We start from the raw sequence: 20,431 nt of genomic DNA, 5'->3' as shown, positions 1-20,431 counted from the left end.
TGTTATCTCGTTCCTTCCTATCTTCCGTCCGTCCCTTCTTTGGACGAGGGGCTTGTTCTGAGTGTCGAACTGGGTGCGTTTCCATCCTTTCAGCTCTTTTCCTCTTCTTGGCTATGATCGCATCTTCTGCATTCATGAAGTTCTGAGCTGAATGGACGAGCTCGGTCATGGTTTGAGGCTCCTTCTCATATAGCTTGTGGATAAATAAATCCGAATTAATCCCATTGTGGAAGGCTGCCAGTAGAAGCTTGTCGTCCACCTCGTCCACACTAAGGGCTTCTCTGTTGAAGCGAGTGATGAATGACCGCAAGCTTTCGTTCTCCCCTTGTTCTATGGTCAGTAAGTTGGACGAAGAGCGATTGTGCCTTTGTCCCCCGATGAAATTGTTAACAAACAATTTACTCAACTCTTCGAAAGAACTTACGGAACTTGGGGGTATTTTACTGAACCAAACTCGTGCAGGGCTCTTAAGGGTAGTAGGGAAGGCTCGACACATGATTTCATCAGGGACCCCTTGAAGGTGCATTGTCGTCTTGAATGTTGCAATGTGATCAAAGGGGTCACGCGTCCCATCATACGAGTCCAGGGAAGGCAGTTTGAACTTTGACGGTAGAGGGTGGCCATTGATGAAAGCCGTAAAAGGAGAGTCAGTTCTGTGGACCAAATCTTCTATAGGATTCGTCCTCCTCATGTTCTCCTTCATCTCCTCCATGACTTTCTTCATTTGGTCCACCTCCTCTTTCAAGTGTGGTATCACCCGTGAAGTGGTGCCTCTAAACTGACTTCCAATCTCAGTATTCTCTCTGTCACCATGGCCTTGTGTCTGTCGTGCGTGTTCCTCACGTGTCTGTCTTCTCTGATTGATCTCCATTCTCAACTCCTGGTTTTGGCAAGTCAATTCCACCATTGCAGCCGCCATGGATTGCACATGCTGAACGGACGACGTCTGCATGATTGGTGCAGATTGGCGATCACGCTGGGGATCACTTGAAGCGCCTCTGCTTCCCTGACGGCCAGGGCTAGTAGCCCTTGACCTGGTCCTGACCATCCTAACCCTTTGTCGCGGAAAAGAAAGTCGCAAAACAACCTTCGCTTTCCCACAGACGACGCCAACTGATATCGCTCCGAATCAGTAAGGTGGATGGCCTGGCTTCGGTGGGCTATCGAAACGGTTGAAGGCCTGCAAGGAACAAAACACAATCAAAGAGGAGACCGGAGAAGACCGGTCGAACCCCCTCCGATGGAAAAGTTAGTCTCGTAGAGAAGGAAGTTCCAAGTATTTTGGAAAATTGTCTGAGAGAAATTCTTACCGCTGTCGGGTCCAGACCGGTCCCTTATATAGGGAGCCTGGGACGGTTATTTGTCCAATAACCTCCCCAGGATTTGCGGAAGCCAACAAGTCCGGAGTTAACTACCTCAACGGATATAAAACTGTAACCGCTAACGGAAGTTAACTTATTCGAAGGATTTGTTGAGATAGTTGCGAACTAAGTGTTGCACTCTCGTCCGTCTGGTGTAGGACAGTTGGGTCGTCCAAGGATACCTGATGATTGCTCATGGACGACCCTAATGGACGATCATGTCGTCCATGGGAGGCTTAACTTATAGAGTGGTGCTATTATCCATGGACGTTTCTCTTTCTTCTGGGTTAACTCTTGGATCAACCTGCACTGTAGGCTCATGGACGATCCATTTGGACGAGATGGAGATGGATTATTTTCCACTTCTCTATCAGTTGTGTGGTAGTGGTAAAGGCGTGCCTTGCACTTCGGTGTTGGCAACAAAACCGTGCGGGTGCAGAAGGGTGTCAAGCCTCAAAGAGGTGAAACCCAGAACTCGCCCCAAAGCGGACAATACTGGAGATGGGCACTGCCCTCAAAAGCGCCTTTTTGTAGGGGATTTTCCCCCACAAGCTTATTGTCCTCTTTGGGGAGCCAAGCCCGCAAGGTTTTGTTCTCGGCCCCGAGTGTGGTCTTTGGGATTTTCACCTTCTTTGAGGCTTGACACCCTTAGTCCCACATCGGTTAGAGATGCGCCCCACTCATGCTTTATATGCCCTTGAAGCTTGCATGAGTGTACCACCCTTAGTCCCAATCTTTTTGTGCCTTTTTAAGCCCAAGGGGGCAGGCACTTGTTTTTTTTATTTATTTATTTAACTAGTCACAGACAACTTAATTTTTCGCATGGATATGGATATGCTACAAGGAACATGTCCGCAAAGCGGACGGATCACCGAAACAGTGAAAATTCTTACAAGTCCATAAAATGGACGGTGTAGTTAAAGGTGATATAACCGCCACAAAGTGGACGGATCACCACAACGATAAAAGAACTGTCTGCAAAGCGAACGGATCACCGAAACGGTGAAAACTCTTACAAGTCCATAAAATGGACGGTGCATTTAAAGGTGATACAACTACCACAAAGTGGACGGATCACCACGACGATAAAAGAACTGTCCGCAAAGCGGACGGATCACCGAAACGGTGAAAACTCTTACAAGTCCATAAAATGGACGGTGCATTTAAAGGTGATACAACCGCCACAAAGTGGACGGATCACCACGACGATAAAAGAACTGCCCACAAAGTGGACGGACCAACGAAATGGTTAAAATTTTTTACAAGTCCATAAAATGGACGGTGCTTTTAAAGATGATATAACCGCCACAAAGTGGACGAATCACCAAGACGATAAAAGAACTGCCCATAAAGTGGACGGACCACCGAAATGGTTAAAATTTTTTACAAGTCCATAAAATGGACGGTGCTTTTAAAGATGATATAACCGCCACAAAGTGGATGGATCACCACGACGATAAAAGAACTGCCCACAAAATGGACGGACCACCGAAACGGTTAAAATTTTTTACAAGTCCATAAAATGGACGGTGCTTTTAAAGATGATATAACCGCCACAAAGTGGACGGATAACCACGACGATAAAAGAGCTGCCCACAAAATGGACGGACCACCGAAACGGTTAAAATTTTTACAAGTCAAAAAAATGGACGGTCATATTAAAGGTAAAACTACCACACCAATGCAACCCATTCGCGTGTTCATAGATTGGACGAACCCTCCAAAAGGTAAGTTTGTCCAAATTAACAATTCCCATACAGAAAGACGGAGAGAAAAATCCTCACAGATGCAAATACTCAATCAACAACAAAAATATGCATAAACATATTGTCAAGAAAAAACATTGTTCAATATGAAGGCTGACATAAAGCAGAAATAAAAGTTTAAAGTGCACATTGACGGATAAGTCTACCGTGAAACTGCTCAAAACATACAAGAAGGAACAAACTGTCCTCAAAATACAAAAATTACAAGAGATCAATCAACTTTCTTAGGGTCGGCATCCGAAACGTCCTTCGGCATGGCTGATTCTCCGTCACCCTGAGCTGTTTCATCTCCAAAGAGGTCCTCCGTATTTTCAGAAGCAACGGGAATAGCAGAAGTCTGGCCTTGGTCGTCAACTTTGATCATTGACACATCCAGCTCGGGATAGACCTTCTTGATCTGACGAAGCGAGTCGTCAAAGCCTTGCAGAAAAGAGTCCGCCAGCTCGCTCAACAAGGAGTCTGAGTCGCGGTACTCCTTGACGGCTACTTCTTTAGCACGACAGATCTCTTCCTTCAGTTCTTGGATCTCCTTCTCCTTCTTCTCCAAAACCGTCAACGCCTCGTCCGTCTTCTGCTCCAGCTCTTTCCTTGCTTTCTCAGAGAGCTCCAGCTTCTTCTCCATATTGGACCTCCATTTATGGAGTTGACCAAGCTCTTCCTCCGTCTGTTCCGCCTTTGCACGCACCCGGTCCAAAGTACTCTCACGATTGAGATACCGATCCAGTAATCCCTTCATCATGACCAAGGACTACAAACGAAAAGAGAACCCGTCACATAATGTACTAAACAAAAAGGAAAAACAAACATAATTGACGGACATAACTTACTTGAGCAACAGCAAAGAGGCCCGTCTCTCCCATAGCCTCCGTCGAGTGATTTCCTAGTTCCTCATAATCCTCCGTCGTGATAATAGACGACAGCTTCCCTAATGCGAACTTGGAGTCATCACGGAGGAGGGGAGGAGGTCTCTCTTGTTTGGTGTCTGGGGCCTTCATAAAACCCTTCCCCGTCCCATGCTTAGCTGGGGTGACAGCCTTAGCACCCTCAGCCATCAAGCCAACAACTGGTTCAAGAGAAATCTTGGGTTGTTTAAACGGATGATCGGGTTTTGATGTTAGCTTCCTCTTCGAGGATGGAGCCGACCCCTTTGGTGCCACCTCGCCGGATTCCTTCTTCTTGACGGCTTGAGATTTAATCAAAGCTCTCCTTTTTGCGTCCTCCATCTCTGCAAATTACGACGGATGAAATTAAACTAAATAGAGATGAAATAAATTGGCCAAGTAAAATTGACGGGCTTACGTCTGTGAACTCGCTCGTCGTATCTAATGGCTTCTTGAGTGGGCTCAGGACCGTCACAGTACCAATGTATGGTCTTCGGGTTCACCAACTTGGCCCAGGTCCTTTCCTCCGGCTTAGTTTTTCTGCAAATCTTTTCAAAGAAACTGAATTCCTCAAGGCTAACTTGAGGGCGCCGTCTACCTGAAGAGAAAGACGATCAAAATATATATATAAAAATGGACGGGTATGAAAGGTATTACGAAAATAGGACGGGTGCATACACGATTGATTTATCACTCCCTAGGTTGTGTCAACAGGCATGTACTTCGTCTCCCCTGGACGGTTCATCCATCTGTCACCCTCCAGGAAGAAGTAACGACTCTTCCAGTCTCTATTTGAGTCTGGGGTCTCAAAGATCACCTTCAACAAGGGGCTTCGACTAGCAAAACTATACATCCCCCTTGATTTATCAATCTCATCAGGACGGTAACAGTGAAGAAACTCACGGACCGTCAATCTCCTTTCTCCATCCGACATTGCACCATAGAGAATCTCCATTGCTATGAAGACCCTCCAGGCGTTCGGAGATATCTGGGTGACGGACAATCCCAGATAGTGCAAGAGTTCCCTATGAAGTGTACTGAGCGGGAACCGAAGTCCTGCCTTCAACACCTGCTCGTATATCCCAACACCTTCTACCCCTTCGTAGTAACACTTCTCCGACACATAGGGTAGACGGATGGGAATGTTGTCCGGAATTTGGAAGTTGGTTCTAAAAGTGCTGAAATTTCTCTCCCTGATGACGGATGTGAACCTATGCACTGTCCACTCTGGTAACATGATGAACTGCCTTAGTCCATCAGCACCTACAACAGACTCCAGTGCTTGATTCCCGTCGTCACCAGAACCCTCTATTTCAACTATCTCCACATCCTCATTTGTTAAGGATGAAGAGGAGGCAGACGAACTCCTATCTTCGCTGGGACTCTCTTGGTCTTTATGACCGGACGGGTATACATCCTCATATTCCGTCCCGTCATGAACCACCGACTGGTTACTTAACGCACTAGACATTTCCTACAATTGACGAAGAAACCTAAGACTGACGGGTTTGAAAGTATTGACGGGGGTAGTAAGCCTAACAAAAATGCAAGGACAGAAATGTAACTTGACTATGATATTAACATAAGTACTCACCACACTTGGTAGAGGATAGTTGACGGTTGGTGTGATCTACGGATACTAGTCCTCGACGGAGTGCTCTGACAAGGGTGACGACTTCGCTCTGACAAACGATTTCTGGCTGAAAATAGTAGAAATGGAAGAGTGACGCGCTTTATATATATGGGAGATGCACGGAAGACAAAGCGACGCTTCGATCCGATACAACGCCCATTCCGAGATTGACACGTGGCATACCCAATAAATGTTGACAACCTGTCAGCACGCATCAGCAAATTGTACCCTTTATGGAACCGTCAACTTTATGAATCTTCAGCCAACAGGTTGATCCATCTAGAAACGACAGTTTCTCAACTGTCATCATTATGAACCTTTAATCGTCATCCCCCAAATTTATCTAATCATCACCCTAATGCTCCGTCCATTAAAAACAATGACGGACCATAGGGTGAAGGGGGCAACTGATGGGTAAGAAATTGTGCAACATTTGGGCCTGACGGATTTGAAATCATGGGCCGACGTTAAGCAGGGGCCCAAGGCTTAGTCTCGCTTAAAATGCTTGATACGCACGTTTAAAATCCAAGGGAATCCCAAAAAATCAGGAGGTCCGCACAAGGGCAATTCTAGAAGATCCGCCTTAATGAAAAGACTCACTCTACAAGGAAATATTCGCCCATCACGTTTGGGATTTCAGGAAAAAGAGTCCTACAAGGAAAAGACTTCTAGTCCAAGGAGGAAAGACCGACTTTCTTCTACTATAAAAGCTTGAATACTCTCGCAAATCAAGGTACGCATAATTTACCCTCTCTAGCACTCTAGAGTTGAGAAAAATTCTAACTTGATCGTCGGAGGGTATTTGGTCGACACCACACCGGTGCCCACGGCAAGATCACTTTCTTTTTCTTTGCAGGTTGCTAGTTGCAGCGAGCGTGGACTGTGCGGCTCACTGGTGATTTCACGGCCTCATCAGTATCCTTTTATTGTGGGAGCATTTTTTGCTTCAAGGAAACTCATGTACTCCTAGGCAATTTTTGCTTGTCCTACATTGGAATGATAGCTTTCCTCTTTCTACCTTATAAGGGATGAACCAATGAGAAAGAGTACCACTAGTTTGGTTAGGTAGAAAGAGGAAAACTATCTAACCAAACTAGTGATACTCTTTCTCATTGGTTCATCCCTTATAAGGTAGAAAGAGGAAAGCTATCTTTCCAATGTAGGACAAGCAAAAATTGCCTAGGAGTACATGAGTTTCCTTGAAGCAAAAAATGCTCCCACAATAACTGATGGGTAAGAAATTGTGCAACATTTGGGCCTGACGGATTCGAAATCATGGGCCGACGTTAAGCAGGGGCCCAAGGCTTAGTCTCTCTTAAAATGCTTGATACGCATGTTTAAAATCCAAGGGAATCCCAGAAAATCAGGAGGTCCGCACAAGGGCAATTCTACAAGATCCGTCTTAATGAAAAGACTCACTCTACAAGGAAATATTCGCCCATCACGTTTGGGATTTCAAGAAAAAGAGTCCTACAAGGAAAAGCCTTCTAGTCCAAGGAGGAAAGACCGACTTTCTTCTACTATAAAAGCTTGAATACTCTCGCAAATCAAGGTACGCATAATTTACCCTCTCTAGCACTCTAGAGTTGAGAACAATTCTAACTTGATCGTCGGAGGGTATTTGGTCGACACCACACCGGTGCCCACGGCAAGATCACTTTCTTTTTCTTTGCAAGTTGCTAGTTGCGGCGAGCGTGGACTGTGCGGCTCACTGGTGATTTCAAGGCCTCATCAGTTTGGATTCTATCCTCATCAATGTAAAGATTGCACATAAACGAATTTTGAATTCACAACCTTTTTCACTTAAACTGCCTCTATGCATCCATATTACCATGCATAGCCCAATGTAATACATCACCTTAATTATTTTCTCTCATTTGACCTTATCATGTGCACTATCATCTTTGTCTATCCATTCCTTTGAAGCCTAGACTAATTCCCTCATTATTTGATTCCTCATCTTTTAATTTTTAGGGGCACCAATTATAAGAACCTTAACCTTATGAAATTTAGTTTGGTTGGATCTCATCTAGTGTAAATTACATAAAGAAATCTTCTCCTTCAACTATTATCTCCATGTCTATTCAAGTAATAATCGTTCTAGAAATTGTTGCTAACAATGTTGGAAAATTATACTTCTCTATATATTAGATGATAAAATACTCTACAATTGGGCATTGTTATACTTTAATTATTTAATTTTCAAGTCATCAATAGATATTTCTAATGGAGTTTTATTCATCATTAAATTTACTTGAGAGGCAGCTGTCAACAAATTTATACAAGGGTTTTGGTTGTTTCACATCCAACAATGTCAACACTCTTTCTATCATATATGTAAAATATGGACACCCTATATAAAAGTGTGGATATTGTGTGAAATATTATACATCTGGAAGTATAAAATAGTAATTATCTTTATATGAAAGAATCCTAAGATACAAAACTTTCTTTGTATGTAAGTGTGGTGGGCCTTTTGTGATTTTGGGCTGGACCGCCTCCTGCTGCACTGGGCCCGAGTGTTTTGGATAAGAGAGTTGGGACCGGTCCAATTGCAACTCACCTTGATCCGGCTTGCGCACAAACTATACCCCGTTTGCCGAAACTTTAGTCACATGCCCATGGCAAGCGAAGTTACTACAAAAGAGTTATGGCGGATAAATGTAATAAAACTATGATAACAGAAATACGTTACTGTTAGGCGAAATAAGTAAGAGATTCTTAATTAAAACAAGTGGAAAGAGCACGTTATAGGTGAAATTGCAAAGACAAGAGAAGAAACAATAACAATAAGCGGTAAAATCAAAGAAGTAAAAGATCAGTTTACCGTATTCAATTATGTTATGGGGCTAAGGCCAAGGAGGGAACCACTTCCTCAACATGGATAACTTCATAGGATAATCCTACCATAGAAATTATCCACTTTGAGGGAACGGGCCTGAATGGCTTGTGCCCAAATGAGTTCTTTATCCTTAACAGAGGTAGGATTTTAGAGAGAGAGAGAAGGGATTGGCCTATTGGTGCATGCCTGCCGTTCTACATTCTTTATTTCTTTTCTTTCTCTTTTCTCTCTGTTTTTTGTTACTTTGATTCTTTCCCACTCCTTTCTTTCTTTCTCAATGCTTACTCATGTGATGTTATGGTGATGGTGGTGTAGTGATCCTCCTTTAGAAGTTACTCTAGTTGTGGTTGTGTTACTGTCCACAGCAAGGACCCTTTATATACTGCCTGTCGTGATTGGTTTTTGCCATTTTAGCCTTTAACCACTTTTGTCTGGTTTAGGGTGTTCCTCCCAACCACCCACTGATTTGTCAGTTGTCCAGCCACCACCACTTACCTGTGCTGGCTGTGCCACTTTCCATTACCAGACAAAGAAGACTATTTTGTTTGCTTGCTCACCATGGCATTCTCTCTTGCTATCCCTTATGGCATGCACCTAGTGGTTCCAACTCATCTTACCTTCTTTTGGGTGGTATGTCATCCTAGCAGAACATCACCCCCAAAAGAATATGAGCAAGAACCCCTAAATAGGCTTTCCTTTCTCCCCACCGCCAGACCATACCCTCTCTTACCTCTGGTCCATGACCCACCATTCCTGTATTGGCTTGGTATAGGTTGGTAGTGTCTGGCCTTGCGCATGCTCTACTTCTTGTGAACGTTGAAAGCTTGTTTGCTGCTCATGCATTTGCCATGGTCTAAAGGCTCATCTGTGCATTCTGCCGCTCATCCTTGACCTCTTATGGCGTGAACTGTTTTCTGATCTTTCATTCTTTATTGGCTTGCTCCTTTCAAGGGCTGGGCCTTGCTTGATCGTGAGTTTTTTCCCTTTTTAACCCATTCTTTGCTCTTTCCGTAGTCTTGTTGCCATTCCTACCATCCCACTCTGTCATTCCTGCTGTGGTGTTTATTTGACCCGTGCTTGCTGGGCCTCTTTGGGCCTGCTGCCTATTCTTCTCTTAATGACTCAATATGGTCATTGGATTTATACTCATGCTACTTTAGACTTTCTTAACCCATTACATTGCTCGTAGGCTCCTTTGTCCCATTTCTTTCTTCTTGAGCATCCTTGGCCCATTTGCTTCCCTTGGGTATCCTTAGCCCATTTTCTAACTCTGCATTCTCATAGGCTTTTACTAACTCTTTTGGGCTTCCCTGACCCAATTACCTTATTCTTCATCCTTGGAGCTCATAGGCTTTCCACTAACCCTTTACTTTCTCGCTTCATTACCTCGGGCTTGCTGTGGCCCATTCTTACTTTTTTACATCTCATAATGCACATGGGTTTACTACTTCTCTCTCTGGGCTTCTTTAGACCCATTGCTTTCCTCAAGACCCATTTATTTACTTTATGGGCCTATAATCTATTGTTCCTGTCATTCGGGCTTAATAGTTTTTTTTTCTATTAATCCACTAACTCTACTATGCCCATATTGTTGGGCTTCTTCCTGCTACTGGGCTTTCCAAAACGAGCATCAACAATAAGAAAAAAGGTATCCTAAGACCGCTAGTTAGGATTGAGGGAGAGTAGAGTAGAGTTGACCGAAAATTAACCAACTCTAATATACTAGATAACTCTACTAGTATATCTAGTATATTAGAGTTGAGGTTTAGAACTTGAGGTTTAGAATTAGTAAACCATATTTTCTTTATCCAACTCTGACGTCCTCTTTAGCATTGCCCTTTCATATTAGTGATTTCAGTGCTACGTAACACTACCTAATCCTGAGCATCTTCATATAGCTTTATTCCTTCTCTACTAGTGATTTGACCACCATGTAGCATAACTTTTTAAGATTCATCCCCTCCTTCATAGTTCATACCACCATTTTAAGTTACGAACGACTTGGCCGGGTCTTGTTTTGCAAATGCCGAAAGACTCATCATTAGAATCTTCCGCTCCTTTTAGTTCACTATCTCACATGCTCAAAAGCCTATATGACTATACACACACACACCCCAAAATACACACCCACCGACCTCTTCAGTGGTCATACTTTTACTCCAATCTCAGATTGTTATCAAGCTTATAATTTGAGTTTGAGCAGAACACTATAAAAATACCATGGATACAATGAACCCTGATTTTATATAATAGCACGGGCTGTGGTTTTAGGATTATTACATTTGTTATCATATATTTAAAAATGATCATTGTTATGGAATATGATTTTACATCAATCATATACCAACAGTACTTAGTAAAAAATTTGATCACCACTAAAAAAATACTTGGAATAAGGCTTGGATGTCAGTAATTATCAACATGAAACTATTGCAAAAGCCTAGAAGCCCTTCCAAATAAGACCGGATTTGACAGTAACCATATGAGAGCAAAGTTACCACAACACTTATAGACACATTCACACACAAACAATTTTTCTGAGGTTTGGTGCCTAATAAAATGGTGAAAGAGGACATGCTGAATTAGCAATGATGCAGGCGAAGACATCCAACTTATTGAGTTTAGTTTAATGGAGCTCTAAGAGGCACCATAAAAATTAAAAGACAATCCTTACTATTTATTACAAAAAATCCATTTTGTCACTACAACCAGAATGTTTTTCTGAAGTTTTATGTGATCAATGGCCTGCAACTTGATGGACCATCTTTCCATATCTTCCCAGGCTTCCCATGTCACGCTCTCTTTTTCCCAGTCCCACACAACCTTAAAAGCTGAGTCAGTTCCTCGCTTCAATTTGTCGGATACTCCCAGTCCCTAGTGAACAAATCAAACAAGTTTTTTGACAAGTCCAGCATAACTTCATAAATTTCTTATGCATAACCAGACACCAAAGAAAAGAAAAAATGGGAAAAGAAAAATTATCAAGGGTATGAAAATTTAAATTGATGCATTTGTAATTTTTTTCCCCTAAGGTACTATTTCATCAACTTATATTGGATCATATTAAAAAAATTGTAGACACTATAAATAATGAGATAGCATCAAATTAAAAGAATTCCCGAAATGTGTTGTCATTGGTTTTCCTTTCTTTTTGTAATATAAGACGATGGATGCCAGTCTTGGACCATCGTGTTTATAATTATGAATTCTGCTCATATTATATACAAAACAGATCAAACCAACTAAATTTCATGGAAAAAAAAAAATAATAATATTTCATGGGACATTCAAACAGGACCAGAAGTGCATTATCCCCCTTGCTCTTCTTCTTTTTACCTTTGTAGCGAAATCCTGACCTTCCTGCTTGTAGTAAAATCCCAAGAATTAAGAGAACTCATTTTAAAAAAACCAAAAAGTAAAGAGAAGTGTTACGTCCACAACATTTTCACAACAAATCATAAGTGGTAAGTTGTTATTGGTTCAAAGTTAAACCTATCACTTAAATTACTTTTTTGCCCACCAATAACAACCCGTAACGACCAACTACTTATGATTTGTTGTGAAAATGTTGTGGCATAACATTTCGAAAAAGTAAAACGGAAAAGGAACTGTTAAGGTTCATGATAATACAAAGCCATAACAGTGGGATTCTAGGCAGATGCATCTACAAATCGGAGAGCAATTGTAGATTTATCTATAAATATGTAATAATAAATAAATAAATTGTTTATAATTCATCATGTCAAATGAATTCACTACCAAAATCACTAAAAAATGAAAAAAAAAAAAAAAGGAGGGGGGGGGGGGGGGTGTTGCCACCCTCAATACAGTCATATAGCAGAGGCGTTGCATGAATTTGAAGGAAACCAACCTCTGAAAATAGGCATAGAAAGAATTAACTTACATCCTTAGGCAAGGGTGATAGGTGCAACAATCCATCAGCATATTCTGACACAAAAACATGCAGATGAAGACCTTGTTTCACAACCAATAGTGCCGTTTCAATATCAAGAAAACCAACTTCCACCATCCTCCTTAAGACTCTTGCCTGGAAGCTCTTTCCCCTATGAGAAAACGTGAGATGCCATATTTTGGTTTGTACGTAATTATTCATAATAAACATAGGATTAATACATATATAGTAGCACCAGACCTGCTAGGATCCCTGAGTGGAGAACGAAGTTCTGGGGCAGGTATAATCCCAGCAAGCATTGCAGACTCCCCCAAACTAAGAAGAGATGGATGCTTTCCAAAGTAGAAAATTGATGCTGATTTAATGCCATATATACCATGTCCCCAGTAAATCTGTAATATAAAAAATACCTCTATTACAAGCTGACAACCTGTAAGGATCATATGAAATATCTGAAAAAAAGTAAGGCAGTCATATTAACCCTTAAAGTTTTAGGTGCTTTCACTTCACATGGTGAGTGCATGAATTTAGTACAAAATGGAGGGCTGCACGAAATTAAAATAATTTCCAAATGGGCTAAGCAAAATATTTTCTATAAAGAAACAATGCTACCACCAAAGAAATCAACTTATCAGATCGATTATAGAAGTGTAGGAAGGACAGGGTCCAAAAATTACAAACCTCAGGATTTATGCCAGCAAAGTTGACATATGCCACTGGCATAAAGAGTGAGATCTTTGTCTTAAATTTATAGTGACCTTACAACATTAATTGACGAGATGCCACATAACCTATTTAAGTGAAAGAGCAATTTGATTAATTTTTTATATAAAATCAAGCAGCTAAATAGACTCCAACATTCACAATAGGCTTAGGCAGCAAGCAGAACAACCGTGTAGCTTAAACTAGACCTTTTTTGCAGATCTTCAGACTTCAACCTCAGTTGTTAATAAAGACAAGCCAAGCTTGTGTAGGAATTTTGAGCTTGTTAGTTCTATCAACAAAACCTGAGCTACACTTCTAGCCCCTCTCCAGGCCAATGACCCCTAGCTCAAACAGAGCCTCCTTTACCTGTAAGAATAGGATAAAAGGTGAACTCATGGATTCAAGTCCCACTTTGTGCATGTAACTTACCAATGAAAAAAAAAAAACTTATCTATCCCTCCTTCCAAAAAGAAGGGATAGATAAGTTTATGCTTAATTGAGCTCACATATATTGGCAATAAATTACCACTTGTCCCAAAAGCTTAAATGGTTAAGAAATGGAAAATTGAATCATTTAACCACAATTCTAAAAATTGGATTAAATTTGAAGAGTCAAACTTTACTAACATCTTTCCTTCCCTAAATCTTTGTTTTAGAGGACATAACCAAACCCTCCTTTTGCAACCTAAATTCTCAAAATGAATGTCATTACAGCACATCTTGCTCATTATAATATTCGTATTCACTTCTTTGAATGAAAAATTCTCCAACCATATATTAAAAGGAAATAAAATAAAATCATTCTGAAAACTAAATGCTAATTTTCTAGCCTGTCATGGAATGAAACCCAACTAAGAAGTCTTGCATTGCAACCTATTTTTCTGATTAATTAAGATATGCATTTGAGCTACAACCATGATCCAGTCACTTCCTGGATTACAACCTTAAAATAAACCTTGAATCCTTGATCCTTGTCTAAATTTCTTTCCTCCACATCCTCTTCATTCTCTAAAATTTTCATCTCTAACATTCTGAAAGTGAAACCTTTATGTACTATGAAATGATGATTACATGAATAAAACAAGAAAACACCAACAATTACAGAAAATTTAATAACTTGCGACAAACATGATTTTGTAATAACGTGGAATTTGAAAGGAGGGAGGGAGGAAATGACTCACAATACTGACTTAAGCTAACATGTCTCCGCCCACACAACCAGCTAGAAAATTAAACCACCGTGACACATATTAAACTTCAAAACAAATAGAATGATAACATTATATGCCTAATGTATCCAATTAATTGAGCTTCCTGGAATCTGTGGGTGAGTGGGGGCAGAAAACATGCTTCCAAATACACACTAAATGTAAGATGCAACTATAATAAATCCTGTCAACATCTCCTTAAAACTTTTCATGTGCAGACATAAGCACATTAAATACAATCTCACATGAACTTCTCAGATCACCCCTACTCTCCCCTCCCCCACCCCCCCCCCCCCCCCCCCCCCTCTCCCCCCTGGTGCCCCTCCCGACACAACGCATGAGGAATAAAATACACAGCATCACCTAATTAAAAAGAACTATAGTTGACCAAACCTTATTCATATAGCAGCTCAGAATTCTCCTTTTTGACATTGTCCTCTCCAATGCTAGTGCCAACACCATCTCGAATACTTTTCTTGAAAGAGTGCGTTCATTTTTTAGGAAGGTGTTTTTGACAAGCTGCAATGTGTTTCAAGAACAGAAAGAAAATAAGATTAATTAAAACACATGATGTTGAAATAAACCAAAAGATGAAAAGAATTCAAAAACAAGCTTCATATTTGACTCCACATAAAGGGTGGGTTTCAAAGGTACTGGATGATTCAAGCCAAGAACAACTGTAAGGCCAGGTCTCGGGCCCTTAAAAGAAAGCCAATATAAATGCATAGTGAAGTATTCAAATGTTTGTCTTTTTGCATAAGATATTTGATCAAAATAAAAACATGGCAATATATTTCTTCACAGCATTATCCATGTAAAATATATCCTATAATTTTGAAAAGCAGCTACCCGAATTTTCTTTTGATTTAGTGTTAAAAATCCTGGGTTTTTTCCTATTTTCTATTTCAATTACTTCAACTATCATATTAAGACATTAATTTTCCATCAATATCTATTAGGCCTTGATGGAAGTCAAATGTGTTACAGAATTCTCCCATACAATTGGCCAAGAACAATAAATGTTCCCATCTCTAGTGTCCTTTTTTTTTTTTCCCTTTTCATGCATTGGGTCCTACTCTAGAACCAGAATAGGTATCAGATCATAAGACTTTTCAATTTAAATATCAATTTGTAAAAATGTTACATTAGCTTAGCAAGCTTCCAAGTGGAGACTGCTAATGGTAAACATGATACAAATTTGTCAGTTTGTGTTTTCAATAAACTATTACCACTATATTTGGAAGAAAGTTTCTATATGAGAACTCTCATAATTTCTACAGCTTTAACTATTGTAATCAGCATCAATGGCTAACAAATGAATAACTCAAACAACCAATCAAAGAAACTGAAATTTTTTATTAGCTTTCATTATCCTAATGAAACCCAACCATAAAGTTTTGGGAATAAGGCTTTGTTGTTGTCTAGCTATACTAATGAATTAAATTAGGCAATCAAATAACTTTACAGATTTACAACCAAAGATGTTAAGCCAACTAAGATGGTTAGCAGTTTACTTAAAAGAGCTATGGCCAAATTGAGTCAATCAGGCGGCTTAAAAGAGCCAGCCCTATCTTTAAGTGAATTTCCTCATTTCGAATCCTATCTTTTTGTGTATTTTCACTTATCTATCATAACATTCTCATTTCAGCTATACTCATGTTATGAATATATTGCTTTTTAACAGCACAACGTTCAATACCATCAAGCATAGCTGGTCAATTAGCAGCCTTATAAATATTTCCCTTTAACTTAATAGGTATTCTACAATCACACAATACTCCTAATGCATTTCTCTAATTCATCTACCATGCACTTATCCTATGATTTCCATAATCTTCAATCTCTCCATCTTTATGGATTATTGATCCAAGATATCAAAAGCTCCCGCTCTTTAGTATCTTTTGGCCATCAAGTCTTACAACATCTCTTTTTATACTTTTACTAAACTTACATTCCATGTACTCTATTTTAGTCCTAACTAATTGAAAGCCTATAGATTTTAAAGTGTGTATTCATATTTCTAACTTGGCATTAACTCCACATCTAGTTTCATTTACTAAAACTGTATCATCTACAAAAATCATAAACGAAGGAACTTCTGCTTGGATCAATTCAGTGAGCTCATCCATCACTATTGCAAAGAGATATGAACTTAATATTAATCATTGATGCAAACCAATAGTTAGAAAGCTCACCTGTGATGCCTCCACTTGTTCTCACACTAGTTACCACTCCGTCATACATATCCTTAATTAAATTAATATACTTTAGAGAAACTCCTTTCTATTCCAAAAGCCACTAGATAAGCTCTCTAGGGACTCTATCATATGATTTCTCTAGATTAATACAAAACATATGAAGAAGATATTAAAATAAATTTCCATTAAATAGGCAAGGATAAAGGAAAATAATTTGACAGCAAGGTAGCCAGAAAGGGGCCCCCTGTTCAGAAAAAAAAAAATAGGAATGCAAAATTACCTAGATACATTCTGTGTCAGCCACGTAAAATATATATATATATATATATGTGAGTGTGTGTGTGTGTAAGTGTAAAAAGGCATTCCATAGCAAAATTTCAGTGTCTCCCATTCTGCCAATCTACTATAACAAGATATAATAACATAACTCAGATGTTTACTATAAAATACAATGATCAAATGGACCTTTACATAGAATTGAATCATATTGTACATTCAAAAGAACACTTTACACAAGTGTAAAAGGTCACAGCCACTCAATCCACCTTGAGCTTTGTAGCAAAACGTAAGAATGATACAGTAGATTTCAGTTTTCTAGAGTAGGCAACAACTAGAATTCCTGAAAACATACATTTCATAGTCATTCACAGAAATCTATACATGAGCTGCAAAAACAAAATGCCATTCAATACTATCTTGGGCCAGAGATCTGCTGTGAAGATATATAAGAAAAACCAGTCTGTAAGCTATTTCCTTGTGGAAATGATAGAGAACCATTTGGGTCCATTATTGTGGAAGCCTCAGTAAACCTATGCCCATAAAAGCGCAAGAAGTTTAGAGATTCTGTTCTTGGCTGACCTAAAGGAATCCCACCCTCCAACATACCAACAACACTAATCATATTTGGCCTAAGTCCTGGTTCCTCATAAAGACAACACAAAGCTACACGCACTAATTTCTCCACCTCTTCCCTTGTCACCCGTCCTTCTAGCCTTGGGTCAACAAGCTCCAAGTACTCACCTTGCTCATGCATCTCTAATGCAAATAGAGGATAGTAAACAAGTCCTGACCATGATGATGATGAAAAGTGACCACCACCACTACCACTATCCTCTATGCTATGGCTTTGTGATCGTAATGAGCAATTTTTTCTTCCACTCACAAGTTCAAGCAGTACCATTCCAAAACTATAGACATCAGTTTTTTCCGAGATTGCAGAGGTGGTAAGCCATTCAGGTGCAAGATAGCCACGAGTACCTCTCATGGTAGTGAACAGACCAGATTGTTCAGGACTTAGAAGCTTGGAGAGTCCAAAATCAGAAATTTTTGCCTGAAGGTGTTCATCCAAAAGAATGTTCTCTGGTTTGACATCACAATGGATGATCTTGTGTTCGCACCCACTATGCAAGTATGCAAGCCCACGTGCTGATCCGAGCGCAACATCAAACCTCTCTTGCCATTCTAAAACAGGTCCACTACCAAACAGAGTCCTGTCCAATGAACCATGATTCATATACTCATAAACCAATAGGCGCTGTCTTCCATGGACACAAAACCCTTTCAATCGAACCAAATTGACATGGTGAACATTTCCAATAACCGCAATCTCAGTGCAGAATTCTTTTCTCCCTTGAATGCCTAAATTGGTTATCTTCTTTATGGCCACAACACTTTTATCAGGCAGTGTCCCCTTGTATACAGAACCAAACCCTCCTGATCCAATCTGAGTGCTAAATTTATCAGTTGCCACCTCAAGCTCTTCATAGTCAAACCTTTTAGGTAAGCCTGGGATGTAGAATGCGTCCAGGTCTTCAAAAGACTGTGAGTTGAAGCCACCTAATTTAATTTCCTTAGTTTTGGAGAGTTTCCATCTCATCCAAATGAGAAAACCTAGTGCCACTAACAGTAAAATTGAAGTGAACGATAAAAGCACCAGAACAACTACATGAAGCCCTTTTCTATGATTACTAGAACTGTTAGGGGGAGGACCATTGTCATTTGTTGTTGTATTTGATCCAGAGACTTTGATGTAGCCCAGCAGGTTCATTCCACCAGAATTGCTTGATGTAAAGGACCCCAACTCATTTTCAAGCATGTAGCAAGAACCAGATGAGTTTCCATAGAAAATTCCCAAGCAAGAACAGTCCCTTGAGCAGAGATCTTGACAAACTGTCAAATTCACACCATATTTTAGAGGCTGGGAGAAATCATTGGAAAAATAATCTATACCATAGCCAAGCCCCAAAAATGAAACAACGGATGAGTTTAACCGACTGCCATTATTGGTTGAGTTACAAGCAAGCGGCAAAGATTGAGAATCATCACTTGGCACACAGCCACTAATATTCTGTGAACCTGCATGGAAGCCTGATGGACATGAACATATTGGGGTAATGGATGGAGAGTTGTCAGTACACAATCCCATTTGGCCACAAATAGACGGAGTTCTACAAGAAGAATCTGGCCCGGAAAATTCCTGCTCCCATTGGGCATCAGAAAAGCTATGGACAGTAAAGCGCCCTAACGGACCCAACTTGCCAATTCGGAAGTCAGCTGGTGGCAAGCTGACCTGTATAACAACTTCCGATGCATCATGGCCAAGGAGAAAAAGACCCGTTCTGTTAATTGCCATGTATTTCACAACATAATTCGAGATAATAAAAGCCTTTGTATCCATTGACAATTTCCAGTATGTCTGTCCATACCACTGCAGTAAGGCATCAGAAGTACTTATTGTGAAGGTGTAAATACTAGATGATAAGTCATAATCTGATGCAGCACTAGACAGATACATCCCAACAGGTAAGTGTTGTCCAATCACAATTGTGTCTGTTGGATAGTGGAAACTCTCCCAAAGAGAACTATTGGAATGATCAAGTAAGACAAGGTTACCCATCTCAGTTAACAATAATGCATATACCGATGACTGTAATGGCGGAGTTGACCATCTGAGATTGCCATATGGATCAGAAACTGTAATCCCTTTGGTCGTAAGATTCATTATACCAGAACTTGAGATGGGAGCATCACGGTTAGCAGACCAGATGATGGCATTGGATGCCATATGGATGACGCACAAGTAGAAGTTGGTTTGTTGAACACCAGGGTTAAAGATAGCAGCTGCGAATGTGCCATTACGGGAGGACAAAAAAACACCACTGCTGTCAATATGTTGAAATTCCGAAGCAGTGAAATTTGGGTGTATGTACTCTAAGGATGACAAACTCAAGGCAGAAGGAAAGACTAAGAAGATGGTGAGGAACAATAAACAGGATCCCATGTAGAGGTTTGATGAAATGAAGAATGAAGAGAAGTTGGGAGAGGGTTTCATGAAGAGCATAATGGTGAGATTGTAAATGACTTCCTCCAGTTACTTCCATTTCTTTCCTCCCAAATCCAATAGGGTTATGTGTTGACTATGAAACAACTTGATTCTTATTGAAGGCCAAGATTATATTTATTTAGTGCTAACATCAGCTGCCGATGCAAGATATAAGAATTTTTTAAACAAGTCAAACCTGAATGAACATTTATTTATTCTAAGATTGATTTCCTTAAATGCTACACTCATACACAATCATCAACCAGCTGCTCTCTTGTATACCAATAAAGTGGACCTAAGATTTAAAGATTTCTGTGCAGTTAGGACTTAGGACCTAACTTGGTGGTTCTTTATTCTAAGATGAATGCTGTATCGTGCACTATTACCATTTACAATATATTAGATGCACTCAATCATTAATCACTAAAATATACCTTGCACAGCCTACCCCATCTCCACCTTGCCACCTTACCATCCCAGCTAAGACCCGAACACCATAAATGAATACCTCTCTTTAGAAATCAATGACTTCATTAATAAACATAATAATAATTGATTAAATATACAACACCCACAAGTCAAACAAACAAACAAAACCAACT

The 20,431-nt window shown here is 40.1% G+C and overlaps 2 protein-coding genes across 8 annotated transcripts in view; both read right to left on the bottom strand.

Annotated features, from left to right (window-relative positions):
• The window catches only part of LOC126728951 (uncharacterized), a 47,138-nt gene that overhangs the window by 26,002 nt on the left and 705 nt on the right, over nucleotides 1-20,431 (bottom strand). For 3 of the 7 annotated variants that reach the window (XM_050434718.1, XM_050434720.1, XM_050434723.1), the window contains exons 2-4: nucleotides 14,703-14,828; nucleotides 12,637-12,788; nucleotides 12,388-12,547 (exon numbers count right to left, since the gene is read on the bottom strand). The exons of 1 other annotated variant lie outside the window; for it this stretch is intronic. In XM_050434718.1, coding sequence (XP_050290675.1) covers nucleotides 12,388-12,547; nucleotides 12,637-12,788; nucleotides 14,703-14,828 — 438 coding nt within the window. Of the gene's footprint in view, nucleotides 1-10,933; nucleotides 11,358-11,698; nucleotides 11,844-12,387; nucleotides 12,548-12,636; nucleotides 12,789-14,702; nucleotides 14,829-20,431 lie in introns of those variants that run through there. 3 more of the 7 variants (XM_050434719.1, XM_050434722.1, XM_050434721.1) reach the window with 3 other exon arrangements.
• LOC126728950 (G-type lectin S-receptor-like serine/threonine-protein kinase At5g35370) lies at nucleotides 16,960-20,209 on the bottom strand. The gene has a single exon (XM_050434717.1). The coding sequence runs from the start codon at nucleotides 19,845-19,847 to the stop codon at nucleotides 17,199-17,201; it is 2,649 nt and encodes an 882-aa protein (XP_050290674.1). The 5' UTR covers nucleotides 19,848-20,209; the 3' UTR covers nucleotides 16,960-17,198.

This window comes from Quercus robur, chromosome 5, assembly GCF_932294415.1.
Source record: "Quercus robur chromosome 5, dhQueRobu3.1, whole genome shotgun sequence".
Taxonomy (NCBI): domain Eukaryota; kingdom Viridiplantae; phylum Streptophyta; class Magnoliopsida; order Fagales; family Fagaceae; genus Quercus; species Quercus robur.
The sequence above is the reverse complement of the archived record's forward strand: the minus strand, read 5'-3'. Positions and strand labels throughout refer to the sequence as shown.